At 36.3% G+C, this 19,357-nt stretch overlaps 1 protein-coding gene across 11 annotated transcripts in view; it reads right to left on the reverse strand.

Moving 5' to 3' along the window:
• STXBP5 (syntaxin binding protein 5) overlaps nt 1–19,357 on the reverse strand; it is a 101,769-nt gene that overhangs the window by 66,597 nt on the left and 15,815 nt on the right. For all 11 annotated transcript variants that reach the window (XM_065057494.1, XM_065057495.1, XM_065057504.1 and 8 more), the window contains 2 exons: nt 4,185–4,266; nt 3,226–3,326 (listed from right to left, as the gene is read on the reverse strand). In XM_065057494.1, the coding sequence (XP_064913566.1) occupies nt 3,226–3,326; nt 4,185–4,266 (183 nt within the window). The remainder of the gene's footprint in view (nt 1–3,225; nt 3,327–4,184; nt 4,267–19,357) is intronic.

Raw genomic sequence — 19,357 nt, forward strand, 5'->3', positions numbered from 1 at the left:
AGCATTTATAAACAACATGTGTCTGTTTTCTATTCCTTACAAAAAAGATGCTCAAAACAGGCCTGAAAGAAGCTAGCCAAACTACAGTACCAACAAGAGAACCAAATATGAAATCTAGAAATTATGTTGTTAAACATTAGGCAGTAATTCTTCCACATGACTAAAAGCAGGGAATTGGTCAGAGCTGCCAGAAGGCTGTGCCAGGAGAATACAGAATTCATTAACAAGTTATAGTCTTACATGTTGTTAGGTTTTTAAAGCATAGTTCAATGGTAGTTTTCAAGACTAGAATATCATTTAATCTGTGTAGCAAACTGCTACAGTTAGCTTTCTACACTAGAAACAATCTTCTAGTTCACATCTAATCCTTACACATTAAACTCTAATTTGGAAACAATGTCTGAATAAAAATTGGCCTATAATGTTGAGGTCAACTCCTATTAAACGGGACAGAAATACTGCTTTTCCACAATGTCAGCACAGTACTTGCAGATACTCCCAAACATAGTTTTAAAACCTTAGCATCAACAGAGTCCTGGAGTCAATACTGATATGGCTAGAATAGTTTATTTAGTCATGTAGTAAGATTTGGTATTGTTTACCCTCCAAGGACATTTTTTCCAGTTTAACTTATGTATTCTTTTATCCAAACTAATTTCCAAGATATTAAAGCTCCCTACACAAGCTAGCAAATTAAAGCATAATTAGAGAACATATTGCTACAAGGCTCTGTTGTAGTATTCAATATTTTAAATAATTACTGTTTGAGAAGTTAGTTACCCTTATGAGTAAATCTTAACCCCACAACATAAATTATTTAAAAGGTTTTATTAATTAGGTATCTAAAAACTTGGTGCTTGTGAATTGAGAAGACCCTGTTTTATTCATGAATACTCTTGTCAATAAACTTAGTAGTGAATACACATCATAAAAATAATCTAAGCAAACCCCAGGTACTTCAAATCCACATAACACATCAAGCCTATTAAGTATCATCAATTACTAAGGACCCTTTGATACAAAGACACCTATTTAGAATTATTCAACAGTGAATTTGTGCAATTCTCTGAACATCAAAATATTTCCTTAGTAATGAGATTACACTTTATTTTATAAATCTTCATTTTATAAACTAGTCAAAAACACCCAGAATATTTGAAAACAGTTAACAGTCATCCAGCATGACATAATAAACAGCTATGACAATCTGGTTCTGGGATCTTAAGTGTTCTGGCTACTTCTACATGCTATTATAATGGACACTTTAAGATTATAAATACTAGAAAAACAAGCTCTTGCCTTAATATTTTTACCACTCCTAGTAACTATGGCACTATCATTACCTATATTAGCAAGGGACAGGTTTTCCTGGAAAAATCAGTACAAGTGACCTAGACTCCCTTCCACTCCCATCCCCCTTTTTGGTAAGAGTTCACATAGTTCAACTCCCTGTGCCAAGTTTTGCTACTGAGAACACCATGTTTACAGGACAAGGATGGTTTAAAACTTCCACTCTGTTTAATTGAAGATATCCATACATGTAAGACTACGCCAGCTTCCAGCAGATTTGCACGCAATCTGAATCACCTGCTCAGACATCCATTTTAAAGCATTAGTTAGAAGCCAATGTCCAAGTGTGCTTTCAGGCTGCAAATCCAAATTTTATGTTGATACGTAAGTAGGTGCTGCAGGCAAGAGAAAAGTCATTTATGAAGGAAGGGGGAGAAAATCTGGTTTGGATAAGCCACTGCATCTCCTATAGTTGGACCATCCTCATTAATCTAGATATTGTGAATTGCATTTCTCTCCCTTTGAGTTTCACACTGCATAAAGGAACACTGTCACTCCCTTGGGGCACAGAATTTTGCTCTGTCAGAACTTTCTGGTTTGTGCATAACAGTTTAGAATCACAGAACAGTTTGGGTCTGAAGGGACATTTAAAGACCATCTAGTCCAACCCACCTGCTGCAGGCAGGACATCTTTCACCAGACCAGGTTGCTCAAAGCCCCATTCAACGTGACCTTAAACACTTCCAGGGATGGGGCAATCATAGCTGCTTTGGGCAACCTGATCCCATGCCTCATCACCCTCACAGTAAAGAATTTGTTCCTTATATCTAATCTAAATCTACCCTCTCTCAGTTTAAAACCACTACCCCTTGTCCTATCCCTACAAGTCCTTGTGAAAAGCTTATCACAAGGATCATAGAAACAACCTCAAAAGGGACTTAGAACCACTTAGTCCTTTTCCCCCTCAAAAAACTAGTAATCTGCATTTATGTTACTCCTGACAGATTTGTTTATAACCTGTTCTTTAAAACCACAAGGTTACTCCATAACCCACACAGCAGCCTGCTTAGTACTTTGTATGACATTAGGAGGTTTTACATAAATACTTAACTTGCCTTTTTATATTGCTACTCAATACTTAAAGCTTAAATACTTCCTGCCCTATTCAACACAGGCATAAGTCTGATTATTTTGAATTCTTTCTAGTATCCTTGGAGCTCCCCAAGCAGTCCATCTCTGACACATGTTGTTCAAAAGCAGGTGAGACTTTACACATAATGGGAAAAAAAAAAAAAGGCTACTTCCCCAAAGGGAAGAACTATTCTGTGATTCTGTGATTTGTTATTTAATAAAAAAAAAAACACACCAAACACTTTTGCAGAAATATAATCAAATAAATTGACCTTGTAGAAATTTAATCTAAAATGTCTCCCTAGCTTGCTTACAACGCTGTTATCCCAGTCTCAAAATCGTTAATCAAAATGCATGTTGTTTTCAGCTTCTGATAAACAAAGGAGGTCTAACACTGCAGAATTCTGATTTCCATCAAGGGGAGAAAAACTTCCAACTAAAAATTTGAACTAGTTTTCCTGTTGTTTTGCTGTGCACACGTACACACATACACACACACTTTCTTTTGTTCCAAAATTCCTTTGGAGACATACACTGAAATTCGTCTGTCCTTATACCTTTTAAAGACAAGAAAATGGGTGTTCAGCAATGCAACATCTAAAGTGATAAAAAGTCATCTCAGTTGAGGTCACTAGTGTGTCTACTCACAAGTACTTTGGGCTTTAACAGCCTGCAACACCAACACCTAATGTAAATCAAATTTCAATTACTTAAGTTATAAATTGGACTGCATTAATAAACCTGATCTTACAATAGCACATAGTGTGATGGTAACGGGCAACACAGCAACAATCTAGTCCCTACCGTTCTCGGTTAAATTTGAGTGAATGAAGTATAGCAGGTCTCTTCTGACGTAAGTTCCACAGGTGTAAGGTATCATCAGCCAAGGCACTCACAAGAGCTCCCTATAAGGAAAAAACAAAGTTTTAGTCAACTTATTTTCATAACCATAACAACAGGATATCAACATCACAGCAGAAATATATTACATGTTTGCTTCCTGGATGATAACAACATTAATAAGCATGTGTTTCAACACCATAGCACAGATAAGTTCTAAGTAGTAGTTACAATGAGTTAACTGATGTGATCACATGTAATCCAGCTCACATTTGGTTCAGTTCTACACTGAGGGGTCATGGGGAAGGAGAAGCTTTTTGAGCACATCAGCTCCCTCATGCCCACCTCTGTACAGAAGTTAAGCAATTAATTCAGCTGCTAATATCTATGTGCTGACAAAGCTAGTGAGGTTTGATTTCTCCATTCCTCTGAGCTAGAAAGTTCCTCTACAAATCTGGTGCCAGCTAGCTCCAGAACAGCCCTGCTGTCAGATTTCAACTGTTACACTCCTAGAAAAGACATACCTGAAATTTCCAAGGGATCAGATTAGGGATAATTGCTCAGCTCACATCTAAAAGAGTAACTATCAAAACAGAATTAACTACCTACTTAAACTGTTAGTAGTATTGAAAACATACTTTACTACTTCAAGAGATGACTTGCAATGTTCAGTGACGTCAAAAAATATCACTAGGGAAAAAGTTCTTGCTTACAGCAAGAGTAATCTAGAGACAAAACTTTTCAACAGTAAATCAAATATTCTCTAAAATTAAAAAAGTTTATTTATGATAGTTATTAGTGTTTGCCACTCATGCTAAGATTCATTTCCATTAGCTAATTTTTATGCTTGTCTAATGAGAAATTGAAGAAAATACACTCTATATCTTCTCCGAATTATGGAACATGTACAACATTTTACTAACCTCATTAATCAGGAACTGAAGCTGGATTACTGCAGCTCCACTGTCATGTTGGCAGTAGCATTCAACTCCTGGTCGACCAAAGCTGGAATTGGTAGCATTAAGGAATAACGGTTGTATGTGACATAACAACAAAAACCATAACCAACTTTGTCACTTGCACTAATATCACATTCAAACAGGTTAACATACTGGTTCTAGCTAGCACACTCAACATTGAACAGCAGAGATCTGAGTGATCACCAAAAAATAATTTATAAACAACACAAAGTAACACAAAAAAGTTGAAAGGCTCATCTTATTTATCCCCATGGAATACAAAAAAAACCATATAAGTGCTAAATGTACACATATTAAAGAATTCTTCATCAATGAGAATCATAACAGAGACTGATGGAGTTATTTTAGTAGTATTAAATATCAGGATTAGTATAAAATTAAGTTGATATAAATAAGCATATAATAAAATGATCACAATTGTCAAGTGCTAAAGGATCTCTCTCTCCATTTTCAACACTACTTAGAGATAAAAGGACAGCTGAATAACCTAAGTTAAAAAAAATTGCTGTGACAGAGATAAAAGATCAGTAGCCAAAATACAGAGGAGTCAATGGGAAATCATGTATAAAGTACATTTCCAGGATCTCTGTATCAAGACTTCCTGGATTCACATCAACTATGAGATAACAAAAGCTTGTTCATTTTCCCTCCCACACATAAACCCGTCCTATACTAACATAATGAATATCAAATAGAAGCAGCAGGAACACAGTTCTTTCAATTCCCCATACTTGATTAATTAATTAATTGCAAAGATTCTGTATTTCAAATGTAGTCATCTTCTTTCTTCTGATTTGAAATTAAGGAAATTCTCCAACCTCTAAGAGGCAGAGCAAAAATAACACAAGTCCAGATGAATTATGGAAGCAGTCAGTATTTCATCATTACAATATGCCCAGGGTTTCTGGAGTATAATTTGTCAAAGAGCTAAACATCTCCTTGCTTTAAACAGGCACCTTAGTTTTTGGAAGAAAGGAAGTAATTCCAAAGATGTATGCAAAACAGAAAACAATGTCAAATTTGTTCTCTCAGTATACACTAGAAATTAATAAAACAGTACAATTCTCACTCATTCTGCAGGTCTTCCATTTACTAAGAAATTGTTGATCAAACCCAAAGCAGATGTAAATACACTAAAAAAAGATATACATTCACACTAGAGACAGTCAAACAGTTGAAGACACTACGAGGTTGCATGGAAACCAAAACTGAAACACACATCCTGCTCAACCTCCAAGCTGGTGAGATAAACCATTAGTGGAACTAACATGGGAACAAGTCTGCTTCACCACGATATTTTAACTTTTAAACTTCAATCACATTCTTCTCCTAGACTAATGAATCTGCATAACCTCCAGCTAAGTGATGAGAGCTCCACTAAACAGATGTTGAGTAATCCAGCAAACTTAATACCAGCTTTCTCCCCTGAACAGAATTAGTAATTTAATTTTGTTCTGGCATGGAAGGACTTCAAGAGCCAGCTTGCCTCACCTGTTTTTTCCCTTGTATTTTAAATTCTTACCAATATGTTTCCTGTACAAGTCATCTGCATATCTGTGTTCCACTGACAGTTGATAGCTGTCAAAACAAGGAAAGAAACACAGAGCTTGAAACTCAGGGAATGGTAGGGGGTGATGTTGTCCCCATAACTGATATCTTTCTAAAGAATTCTGAATACTTTTAATGTAAAATCATTGCTTCTGCGTTATCTACGGATTGGCTACACAAATTGCCAGATTGGAAAAAATATCCCCACAAGAAACACCAGAGCTTTCAGAGCAGATTTGCCTCAGCCTTGCTCATGCTTCTGCATTCACTTGAACTAATAATTATTTGCAGAAATATACAAAAAGCAATATCTGAAAAAGAAATTCAGATGTTTACAGGAAGTGAATTTTAAAATTTGTTATTCATCTGCACTGACACAGGTAGCTTTCTAACAAAAGAAGATTTCCCCAGGCCCTCCCTTGAACATCAGCTTCCAACAAAACTAAATGTAACCCTTGTTAATCCACCCACCCACAGTTTATTTGGAAGTGAGGCTTTACCTTGCCTCAAAACAAGAGGAGCATGACCCAGAAAAACAGAGAAGCCCATGGATTCCTCATGTTACGCCAGCCCCAAATTCTGTTCCTCAAATGTTTTCTTTAAGCATTTCTGATGCAAATATTTCTGGAAGCCCTGTTATAACTAGTCAGTAAAAACTTCAATATTAAGAACATGTGAACATTTCTTTAAACAAAAACATTCTTTTGCATTTTCCATGGCACTTGAACCAGGTCTCTCTCTAGAAAGCAGTAAGTATGCAGCACTGGGAATAAGTTCACACAAGCTTTAAACATTCAGAGCAAGTTTCTTCTTTTTGACAAATTCGTGGAAGCCTCCTATGCATATCTGAAAATAGAGTTTGGCCTCTTTTATAGTGCTTGCAGTTATAAAAAAAATAAAAATAGTCCTCGCAGCTAGTGCCACTTATTTTCTTTACCCAAGGATTATGTCATCTTCACTTTTTCACCTAGTAGCTAAAATTATTCTTCTCATCTCAAATTAATATCATCCTCCTAACCAGCATTAATCTTCTTTTCTAAAGCCTCCCAGTTTTGCAGAGTATGCCAAGTTGAGAAAACACGTCACTTAAATACTGACTGTAGAAGGATAATAATACACGTCCATTTCAGTACATATTCAGCGTTTTTCAACTACAGAAAACATGCAGCATCCCATGGAATGCAGTTTGTCCAACTCCTCTATACTAGTGTATGTGTGCTTCAGGCAAGAGACCTCGCTGTGCTAAGCAGTGATCAGCTACCACATAGTAGTCCCCAAAGCAGGCAACAATTATAATGAACAATGACAAGATGGGCAACGCTTTTAAATTTTGTAGACAGGAAAAGAACTCTGCCAAAGTCCTAGGGTAACACCAGAGGAAACAGTCTGCTCTGAGCAGTTTTCTAATCAAAGACCCATCCTTCCTCCTTCACTACCAAGCATTTGTTTGTACTATTCCTGCTTCATCCCCTATTCCAAATATGAACCAACAAGAAAAATTAACAGCTTCTCAGCTGTACCTTTGAATTTGGCTTCTATGTGCCCCACTGTGATTAGGAAGTTAACCCTGGGAACACTAGCATTTCGCTGTCTTCTCTGCACGTCTTTTTGAAAAAGCAAGTAAGAGACAAGAGCTGCAGCTAAGAGAAAGAAGAGATAATGTACTGAATATCACAAAATCAGTGTTCACTTTCATAACTGCTAGAAATGCAGGTCATACATAAGAAAAACACAGTATCATGCTAATTTAATATCACATAATGACACTGATTTTGCCTTTTCTCACAAAGTAATAGTTTTTCCAAACAAGCTTCAGACCTAAGGCGACACTTTTTTTTTCCAGGCAAAATTAAAGCATTTCAATTAGTGATATGTGAGTTCTCTCTACAAAGTATTATTTTAAACTATGAAGAATAGTAATATTCTTTATTTACATAGAAGCAACTCAGTGCACATCTGCCCTTAAAAGTCACATTTTGAAAGAGAAAACTAATTCCAGACTGTTTATGACAGCCTTAGAAGAGCACTCCTTTTAAAATACTTCTTTAATTTACTCTAAGCAGACCTAGGTAGTATTGATTGGGTGATTCTCACCTGTGGTTGACCCAGCTGACATATATCACAGTTGCAAAAACTGTAGCTATCAATTCAATCCCAAGCATAAATCAGTTATGTACGCAGGGACATATTTGTCATATAAATTACCTTCCAAACCACCATCCCACAGATATTTGCATCTTCGTGTCATTACACTGCTATGAAAAGTTTTGATGGTACAGCACAAGGTACAGACCATGTTTCTGTATCAGATTTGCCACTGTTACAATAGCTCAAGATTTTTAACACAGATCTGAAACTAACAGCTTTAAAAAATAATTCCTAGATATTCTCCAAACTGTACCTGTAACACCTCACAGTATTTAAACACTTGACAATTTTGATGCAAAAGTATCCGTCTCTGACTGGAGGAACAAACATACCACTGATCTAAATAACTCTAAGGGCAGCAGATTACTCACTCTATTCTTAGGTATACTGGTCCATAGCATATAGCTTGCCAGGACTGCATATTATACCTGCATGTTTTACTACAGTCATTGCCATATAGCAGTCTTCCACTTAATCACACCATGAATTATTTTTATAGGCAGCAATACCACCACATATTTTGCACACACTTGTGTGCTTTGATTGTGGTCCCCAAAAATTAACATAGAAAAAAAGCCCCAAAACAAACAACCAAAAACTCACAAAAACAACCAGAAACAAAAAACACACAACACACAAAATGATAGCAAGGTTTCCAAATAGTATTTTAAGTATATAAAGATTAAAGGTCTGTCTGGTATTACTCACCAGTGCAAAGTCTGAATACAATCCAACAACAGACAAAAAACAGGCTTAGGTTCTATCAAGTTACAGAATAGTATGAAGTCCTGGTGATACATCTAAGCAGGACTAAAGCAGAACAAGTGTAGCTTCAGGCAACTTTTCTGTCAATCTTACCTGGGTCTAGACCTAATCAAAACTATTACTTGCACACACAAAAGCATGATCTCTCACAAAAACAACCTCGAAGAACTATTTATAAAGACACATACTATTTAACAAGTGAGAGCTAGTCAGAAAGTACTACAGTCTACTCTGTCTACAAAACTACCTTTGACCTTTCACATCCATGCATTAGCAAACAAGATAATGTAAAAGTTCACTAAATACTTCCTAACAACCCTGATATGGTATCATATCATTATTTCTCAGCAACTTCAGGATTAGAGTTTCCTTCTAAAGCTTTAGGCTTGCATTGCATCTTGCTGTGTTTATATCACTCAGCTAAGCAGGTCTTTATTCCTCCCCAAGTCTCAGTATTTATGTCTGCAAAAGTATACAACAATATTTATTAACATTTCAGATCTACTTTCACATCTGTAAATAACAGCACCAAGCAAAAACAAACTAGGGCTTCAGAACTGAGATGAAAGTTCACCAGGTGGAAATACTATCAAATTACTGATAACAATTTACTATGGGAATTCCAGCTAGACCATTATGATGCCTTTTCCAGCCAGGTAAGGAGAGAGAGCAGGTAAGAAAACTAACAGTAAGGAAACAGGATAAGAAAGAGGAAGACATCAGTCACAGACAGAAGACACTGGCTGCAACTTCCGTGCAAATATGGCACTTGTGAATCAGCTGACATCTAGATACAGTCTGACCTCATTTCTTGGACAGAAAAAAAAAAAATAGTCATTACGTATCATACTTGGGAACCAAATCAAGTGTCCCTAGAGCATAAAGAAATATAACTTCCATGAAATTAAAATAAAAAAAAAAATACCTACATTCCTCTTCGTTCTGTTAGCCATAAGAATGAAAATAATGCGAGGCACCTCAGAGATGAAGAGACTGAGATCTCAGTCCTGGAAGGTTATCAAAAGGTTTCTTCCAAAGGTCTTCCTTTCTCTTGGAGAAGGATGGGGCAGAAGACAGGAAGTTGAACTGGAAGAGATCCTTTCTACACCAAGATATTGAAAAATGCATTATTTTTCTCGTTTCCTAGGAATGTTAACATTATACAAAATTCAAAAGTGTTTTTTGAGAGAGCAATGGTATTGACTGTTCAGCACTTTTAAAAATAACAATAAAAGCTGAGAAGCTGCATTCAGATACTCAATGTCTGTCCAAAAAAGTATTTCAGAGGCATTATCATAAAATTATTTAATACCATTTGAGTACAGCAGCTTGTACAGGCCCTGACACTCATAAGGGTTCATACTTTCTGAAGGAGGTGGGGAGATTGTCATTTTTCCTTTTCTGTTGGGAGGAAGAGGGCAACAACAGGTATGGTATTTAAACAGCTGACCTTAGATGTTATTACAAATATATTAGCTTAAAAGGTTGCAGCAAACAATACTATAGCTGTTTGCTACTGCAGCTTTAGGAATTCCAGTGAACTGGGGACTACACAACTGCCTGGAAGCTGAATTTCTCAGCTTCCAATAACATTAGCTCCTGCATAAATGCAGATCAACTTCCTTAAGTATTCACTTTTATATAAAACAATGCTCAGCTCCTTTAAATGCCAGAAGCCAACTGATTTGATGTTAACTTAAAAAAAAAAAAAAAAACAACTTGGATTGACAGGGGCAAAAAGGAGACCTGTTTTGAAAAGTACCCAAGTTCACATATCTCAGTTAAAGTTCATTAACTAGTTTCTGCATACAGGAAATTGCAGCAATTGCAAAGCACAAAATCATTTTTTTTTACCCTTAACGTATATATTTCAAAATTAAACAATTCTTGAACTAGATTGCATAGAAACCAATAAGGAGTGTGTAAAGAGCAGCTATTTATATCTGATCTGTTTTCTAACAACAATAATAGCTAGGAGTCAAAGTACATCTTAAACTCCAAAGTTGCTTACACAGATATCCGCAAATACACTATTTCCCAAACAGCTAGGAAAAGTGCCAGCATCTTTTCTGTAAAGGCTCTATTTGGTAGAATTTTCTCAGAGCTGCCAGTGAGAGGCAATCATTCGTTAAAGCATTTTGTAATTAAGTAGTACAAATGCAAACAGGATTCAAAGTATGTGATTTAAAAATCAAACAAGAAACAAAATTGGTTTTAAGGATAATTTTCTATATGCACAATTCACAGACAGTAAAACATGTTGTTAAATGAAAAGGTAAAAACATCAATTTAGACTAAACAGCATTTTCAAAAAACTAACACTGCTACAGGCTTTCCTTGATTTTTACTTGGTTTTGTGATCCAAGTTCTACTACTTTCATCTAAAAGCTGTATTTCAGCACTAACAATGTTAAGAAAGTGATTAGTCTGGTACTTTTTTGGGATGAGATGGAAGAGAAGGAGAATGGTAGAACACGAAAAAGTAGGAAAGTGCTACAAATATATCTGCAAATGGTTCCTCTGACTACGCAAAATGCAGTGAAACACGTGGTAATCACTAACTCAAAGTTTTTTCCAAAGACTATATACAGTAAACCCAGGAAAAAATTATATATTTTGAAAGATCTTCATCAAAATTCAGAGACAAAATATTTGTATTCTGTTTCACGCTTTCAAGTCCTGTTTGCCTATCTTCTATTCAAACCAGTTTAATTTGAATGTCAAATGTTAACATGTTGTTACAAATATCCTAGCTCATCTATCCTTTTGGTAGCACAATCTATATCACAATATTGATAATTAACAAGGCTTTTCTTCTTATGTCCATAGCTTCTCGGCCAAGAGAAGCATGGCCATTCTATGCTCCTAGAACTGAAGAATACTTGGACTAAGAATGATGTATCTTCCCAGTGTCCAAATATTTTGTACAGGCATTGCCAACAGCAGTATTAACAAATGTAATGTTCTGAAGCATAAAGAACCATAGATATTATCTAATAAGAAGGACATTTTAACATTTCCAAAGAACAGCACCAACCCTTGCCCAGTCAATTATTGTCTGCCAACACTGATTTCTGACAGCAAAGCAATTCTTTGCTAGGTCCAGAAATCCCTCTTCATTCACACAGCACACTCTAAAATACTCTTGCCTGCCAAACAAATCCTCTTCAGCTATTTTCAAGTCAGTGACTACTGGGTATTCATGACCGAAGACACTACCTGTAATCACTACTCATTCCATCTCAACTTTGTTCAAATATGAGCCCATTCTTCAATCTCCTCCACACCAACGCATAAGTAGAGAGACGTCTTAAATCTTCTTCATTCAAAATGACACCTTAAGACTTAAAATTAGCCTCAAAATTATGAGCTACCAATAATTATCCTCTCACTGCTATGGCAAATATTTTGCAATATAGTCTTTGTAAGAGCAGTGTTTTCAGCTTTATTTTAAGGTTCCTCAGGTTCCACTTCAACATAATTTCTAGTTTTGCAAATCACCAAAGGAACTGAGATAATTTTTCACTGCTATCAAAGTAGCAGTGATTATCTCAAAGAAGCTTTGCTCAAAATTACCACCAGAAATGAAAACCAAGGTATTAATAGCATTAAAGCAATTCAGTAGATGGCACTATTTCACCAATATCAAAAGAGGAAACTATGTCCTCACATAAACAAGGGGTACCTTGGAGCCAGAATTGTGTTTTGTTGTGGTTTTTTGATTGTTTGTTTGTTTGTTTTAAATGCAAAACCTACTCCTTAAAGTGTTCCTTAATTTTTTTGTGCTTTTAATAGAACTTGGAGAAATAGTTCATTACATTCCAAAATACTAAGAGGAATTACTACATCTTGTTGAAATACCTTTAGTTTTACTTCACTATTTTGACTGCAAATTTATTCTATTTCTCATAGCTCCATTTCACATCACAAAAACAGCTGCATTTTAGTGTTGCATTAAGTGTTATTTCTGTGGCTTGTGTTTACCAGAAATGCAACTTGGGATGGACTATTAAAAGGTTGACATTGTCCCTAGAAGTTGCTTATGCAATCTTAATTCATATCTCCTCAAATGTATTACAGTAATTTGTTTTTAAAAGTTTATGATCTATCTCAACATAATTAGTAAACATTTTGCATTATTTAGCTTAAATTTTACTTAAAAATATAGTAAAAAAAATAGATGGTCATCAGAAAAACCTAAATGAAGTTGACAGATTAAAAAAACTGGCATTAAAACATACGGTTCTTCAATACTATTAAAATGTAAAGCCCAGCATTAAAAATCTTAAATCTTTTTTTAAACTTCGTTGCAGATGCCACCTTGGATTCTGTAGTTTGCTCTCCTCAGTGTAGCTGAGGTCTTCAGCTGGGTCCCTCCTTTGGCCTCAAGCAATGCACCACTCCATAATGCTAAGGAGTTCCCATGAGAGTATAAACACAGAGCTACTGTTTTATACGGGCTGTGGGATGTCAGTAACAAACAGCTTTTATTACCACTGGGAAGGGGATAAATCAGACAGTGTTATGAGATCTCCAAGTACCCACAGCTCAGTTTAAGACTGCAAAACAGACCATCAACAGAAAAGAACAGTCCAAAGTAGTTCTCCTATGCACCTTTCCTGCAGTTTTTTTAGTAGGCACTTAAATTGCTAGGTGGAGGGAAGGTATTACCTTGCAAATTTAGCTTCAGTGAGACTTTTATTTGACACTTTAGAGACCCTGCTAATCTCTTAGCCTTGTGTACTTCCAGTTCCTGTCAGATTCCAAGTAATGTCAATACTACAGGCTGTGTTCATCTGCCCTGCTATTAGAAAAACCATTTCATTTGTCAGGTGCTAGCAGTTTCTGAGGATGAAGAGCAATTTGATCAACTTTGACAGAAGTGAAAGAGTCTTACAGGTAATACTTTGCTATAAGTTCCAGGGAAGTAGGAAGCTGAGAAGGCAATATCCCATCAGAAGGGAAAAGGCAGAAACAATCACAACATCCTAAAATATAGGCTCTGTATAAAATGCTGCAATCACAGGAAGCATTTCAAAAGTTACACACGCAGGTGATTATACTACAAGCTAGAGTCATAGGATAGCAGTTTTCACAGATAAAATCCTTCTTTCCTTTAGGTAAAAGTTTCCAAAATAATGAATATCTATAAATTACAACTTGTTTACTATAACTGAAACTGTTCCAGTTCCAAGGAAAAAGGAAGAGGAAACCCCATTCTCTTCGAATGATGGCTTGAAGAAAAAGTTATGTAAGGCAAATTGCAGTTTAGAGCCCTCCGAAGATGCAGAGCTATATCTGTTTATGCTGCTCAGCACTTCCAAAGTTTCTTTACAATCCTGTAGCTTAATTGAAATATCTAGCAATAATTCTGCAAGAATGACATTGTCTTTAAAAAAAATACACACACTAAAATGTAATAGTTTGGTCTCTGATTTATTAGGAGAGAGGAAAGGATTAGGGGGGTAAAGAACACTAAGTATTTGTCTACACCTGCTGCATAGCCAAGGAAGGGCTGAAGAAACAGGGCAGTGGTTTTCCCCAGTGCTGCTGTCCCCTTCACTATCACTCTGTTTCCCAAATGCCAAGAGAAGACATTCACATTTCCACTGTTTCTTCCTCTTTATTAAAGGACAAGGAGGCAAAGTAAAGGCTCAGTCTGCACGAAGATGTGCTTGAAGAGAAATACAGTTGGATTCCTCAGAAAACTACCTTCAAAATGACAGTTGAAGTACAAAACTAAGGAAGTTTGAAATTTTCTTTTTAAGCAATTTGGGTTCCACTGGGATGCTCAGCAACTTCACACATGAGAGACATCCAAGAGAGTGAAAGTGCTACTGCTTAGTTTAAGAAAAAAAAAAACCTAGCAATCGTACATCTTTCAAAAAAAAAAAAAGTAACCTCTGTCATCATCATTAGTCACAATTTTGACCCCACAAACAAAATTTAAAAAAAAAAAATTCAAAAAAAAATTCACTGTTTGAGCTGGACTGTGGTGATAGTCTATAACTTTACTGAGGTTTTAATGTCAAAGCTTGAAATTACAGGTATCAAATAGACAGGGTTCCCCACCTTCTCTAGGGAAGTTTCCAGCTGTGGAAAACAGCACTCCAGAAATGCCATAACATGAAAACATCCAGCGGCTCAGACAAAAGAAAAGTATTGTCTGGAACAGGACTCTTCATCCAACCTCCATATGGTTTCTAAGCAGCAAATCCAGATCTTTAAAATCAACACTGCATTGTAGCATAGTCAGCTCACACCTGCTTTGAGTCAGGAGAACCTGCAGACATACAGTGTGATTCACTGCTTAAAATGTTTTGATTAAAAGATTTTTCATGTTTTGACTGTCAGACATCCTCTTCTACTCAGCAAGAAAAAATTAATTCATCTTGAAAGTTCATTTCTGTACCACCTTCCATTAAAAAATACAAGAGGAAACCAGCAATGTAACTCTCAACCAGCTGATGCAACTCACTGGAAGTTGCAACATGTGGAAGTTTTAAATATACACTGCACGGTGAGAAGTGAAAACAAAGGAGACTCAGATATAAACTGGAACAGTAAGCATTTAAGTTGATATGTGTAAGACTAAATCACCTGTTATGTTCATCTTAAACCTTTACTAGGAAAGAAAAACAAAACCAAACCAAACCACAGGAGAAAACTAGCTTCCAAGAATTGGCTAGAAAAGTTCAAAGGTAATAAATGCCATCTTTACAAGGTACCATTTGAAAAGCATTTCTTCTTTCAAATGATAGCACAGCAGAACTACAATCTTCAACAGGAACAAATAATCCTGTTGTATATTTACAGTGGGCAGTAGCTCTGTGTGAACTGAAAACCAAAAACAAACAAAAAAGCCACAAAAAAAAGCGCAAAGCATTAGACTTCCTGATGTTAAGAATTCTAGTGGAGCTAAATTCAAGTCACATACATATTAACAGAAAAAGTCACGGATATTTTCTCCTTACAAAAAGAGAATCTTTACTGGCCAACTGCATGCAGATTCACTTTGATTCCTTGAAGCGTTACAAGTCTAGAAGTGTTTTGCTTGTAAAGCATCCCAACTTCTTTTGAAAAACACTATTAAAACCCCCGACTGACATGCTAGCACTGCAACCTTAATTCTGATTACTACTCATTTTTTCCCCTATGAATGCACAGGTTTCCCAACTTCGGCCCCCCAGAAAGGCTGAGAGAAGCTTGGTGTTCAATTAAGAATCATCTACAAATTCATACACACATTCCAAGTCTGCTCGACTCCCTAAACTTGGTGAGTTTGCAGAGAACAGGTAGTGTTCAGATTCACTGTGCATCTACAAGGCTGCACAGTCGGGACAAAGAAACATTTCAGTGGAATCAAGCGTTATCCCCCCCCACAAGACACATAAATACACAAATTCAATCCTCTTCAGGCAGAGGAGAAAGAGTTAAATCAATTGCCCCAGGCCACCCAAGATGGCCTCTTCCAGGAAAGATACATTCTTAGAAACTATTCATGGACAAGAGCTACAATTAACTCTATTGGAAGCAACACTGTACTAAAGCACATCCTGAAAACTGTAGAAGAGTATTTTTGGAGAATAATTTAGTGAGAAAAAGAAATCCGTCACATACAGACACTGAAAATTGCCTTTGTTTAAGATAAAGACAGACTAACTAGGTTTCAAAGGACAAGCAGAGATTATTTCTATTAACTAAATAACTATTTCTATTAACTAATAATTTCTGATATTCCAAAATAGCAACTATAAAATCTCCTCAAATGCAAGTGAAAAAAGGAACATTAACTACTGGCCTATTGTACAAACCCAGAATGAAGTCTCCTTTACTAACAACCACCACAATAGACTGATACATGCATTCTAGTCAAACATCAACAAAAATAGTATGCTGAATGTCATTTATTAATTATCCTTTAAAAAAGTCAGAAATAACATTCCAAAAAACATCTATGACCACCAAGCTACTAAGATACTTTAGACTATTAAATACTTTTATAAGTCCTTATTAGAAGCTGAAATTAATATTTATAATTATTCAGTATCAGTCATACAGAATGCACTTACACTGATCATTTTTAAAGATTCTCCATTAATGCACTAAGACAACACTAACCAATAACAAGTATTCCCAACTGAGTTTAGTTTCATCAGAAGTGAACTCTCCGCAAATTAAGTGCATTTGTATAACTTACAATTATGTTTTAAATGTACTGTAGCAGACAACAGAAGTTACAGAATACAGAAGATTCTCTGCTTCTGGGGACTGTAGAACAAACTATACTGACAAAGTTTTCAAATTATGCTTTTTTTAACCTGTTTTGTTACTGAAATATGCTAATTTTTAGTTTGACACTAAACATAATTTCAGAAATATTTTGCAAGAACAGCCTATTTGGATGAGCTTTCATGCAGCAGGTGACATTATATTCCTGAAAATGCCAACCCATTACTCTGTAGATTAGAACAGTGAGCGTTAGTAGCATCTTCTTTGTCAAATTGCATGCAGCTCCTGTAATGCATGCTATGACATTTGGAGAATGGCACAAATTAGCTTTTCCCCTTTAAAACTTACTTAAGGACACTGTTTTCTGAACTTGCCCAGCACTCTGTTCTAATTGCAACAGTAACCTCCACTGCAGACAAAAAAAAGGAAGACAGAGAACATTATCAGATCACAGTGTAATTACCACACTTGAGTTTACAAAGCAGCTTCCTTCAAGTTAAAACTCACCACTATACCACACCAATACTCTTGGCATTTTATGTTGTATCATACCACAGGAACATTTCATCAACCATTCAGGCATCTGATAAATTTTACTTAAGTAGCAGACATTACTTCTTTGCTAACCAACTACAGAAGCAGTTTCAAGTTTTATTTCTAAAAGTAACTATAATGCAAAGCACTGAGTTGAAACAAAGAAGTTTGTGGAAGGGCTTAGGGGTGCTGTCAGAGGAAAGCCTGGACACAAGCCTGCAGTGTGCATGTGCAGCTCAGAAGGTCAACTGTATCTTGGGCTGCATCAAATGGAGCATGGCCAGCAGGCTGAGGGAGGTGATTCTGCCCTGCTCCCCTCTGGTGAGACCCTGGTTCAGCCTGGAGAAGAGAAGGCTCTGAGGAGACCTTATGACAGCCTTTTAGCACTTAAAGGAGCCTATAAGAAAGATGGAGTGACACTTTTTAGCAGAGCCTGTTGCTATAGGACAAGGGATAATTTCTTAAACTAAACAAGAGGAGATTCAAGCTAGACATGAGGAAATTTTTTTTTTTTTTTTTTTTTTTTTTGTTACAAAGAGGGTGGTGAAACGTTGGCACATTTTGTCCATTGAGGTGGTGGATGCCCCATCCCTGGAGACATTCAAGGCCAGGTTGGACAGGGCTCTAAGCAACCTGATCTAATTGAAGACGTTCCTGCTCATTGCGGGGGTAGACTAGATTACTTTTGAAGGTCCCTTGCAATCCAAACTATTCTGTGATTCACAATTAAGGAATTCTTTCTTCTGACAGGAGTCAGCCACACTATGAGTTCCAGAGCCACCACACTGACTCAAGCCAGAGGCCCACACAGCCCAGCACTGTCTCCTCCAAGAGCAATTGGTGTTATTTAAGGAGAGCACGCAAGCCTGGCTGTTCTTTGTGGCTATTCCCTTTCCACACCCAAACCAAACAATCCTGGTGGATAAGACACATTAAAAGAAAACTCCCAGTCTAGTACCTTTAGCATTTGCTTAAGGAGCCAATGTCTGCAAATTTGTCCACTCCCCTCCTGAATGCACCAGTATGGCCTGCTGACACCAACGCCCACACACACAAGTTCTAGAATTTCAGTAATTATGTTCAAATCAAAAATTGCTTTTTATCTCTTAAATCAGTCTAATAGTACTTTAGGGAAAACCCCCTAGATTTTGCACTGCAAATTTGCTAAATGACATCTCAGCATGCATTTTAAACAGTGTCTGCTTGATTTCACAACCCTTGATCGTATTTACTTCTCCTCCCGCTCTCTAAAATGAGACCAAGCACTATTAATCCCCTTGTAAGACAGCCACTCTGTTCTCAATAATTCTAGTTTCCCTCCTCTAAATCCTTGCCACTTAAAATGCAAAGAACAGGAAAACATAGGTCTCAAAATGTTGACACATGATTGTTCTATAAGACAGCAAAATGATGCTTTTTTGTTTGCAATGCTCTTCCAAGTTTGTGGGGCAGATTTAGCAATTACAAATCAAAAAGCCAAGTTTCAGTAGTATCCACTTATCTATCAGTTTGAAGCTTCTACTGCTGTGATCCTTATGTCTCAAAGACCTAGTTTAAGACAATCCTATTTTTCTTTATTATATTGTTTGCATTGCATATAATCTGGTACATTAAATGTTTCTAAATATATATAATACACTAAGTATCGTGTATATATTAAGTAAATATTAGCTTGAATTCAGACAGGTGAATCACTAGGAAATTATGCACAGAACTTATGAACTAAACATTTAAGTAGTATTCTTGGTAGTAGTGTTTCCCAAGTTTCTGTAGCCTGACTAGGATTTCTTTCCCCCTCCCCCAAATCAATCTTGAATATAGAGGAAGACTAAGTACTCCTCCTCTACTGGTTTTAGAAATTATCCTTCTTTCAAAGGGTTTCACTAAGG

This window comes from Columba livia, chromosome 3 (genome assembly GCF_036013475.1).
Source record: "Columba livia isolate bColLiv1 breed racing homer chromosome 3, bColLiv1.pat.W.v2, whole genome shotgun sequence".
NCBI classification, from domain to species: Eukaryota; Metazoa; Chordata; class Aves; order Columbiformes; family Columbidae; genus Columba; species Columba livia.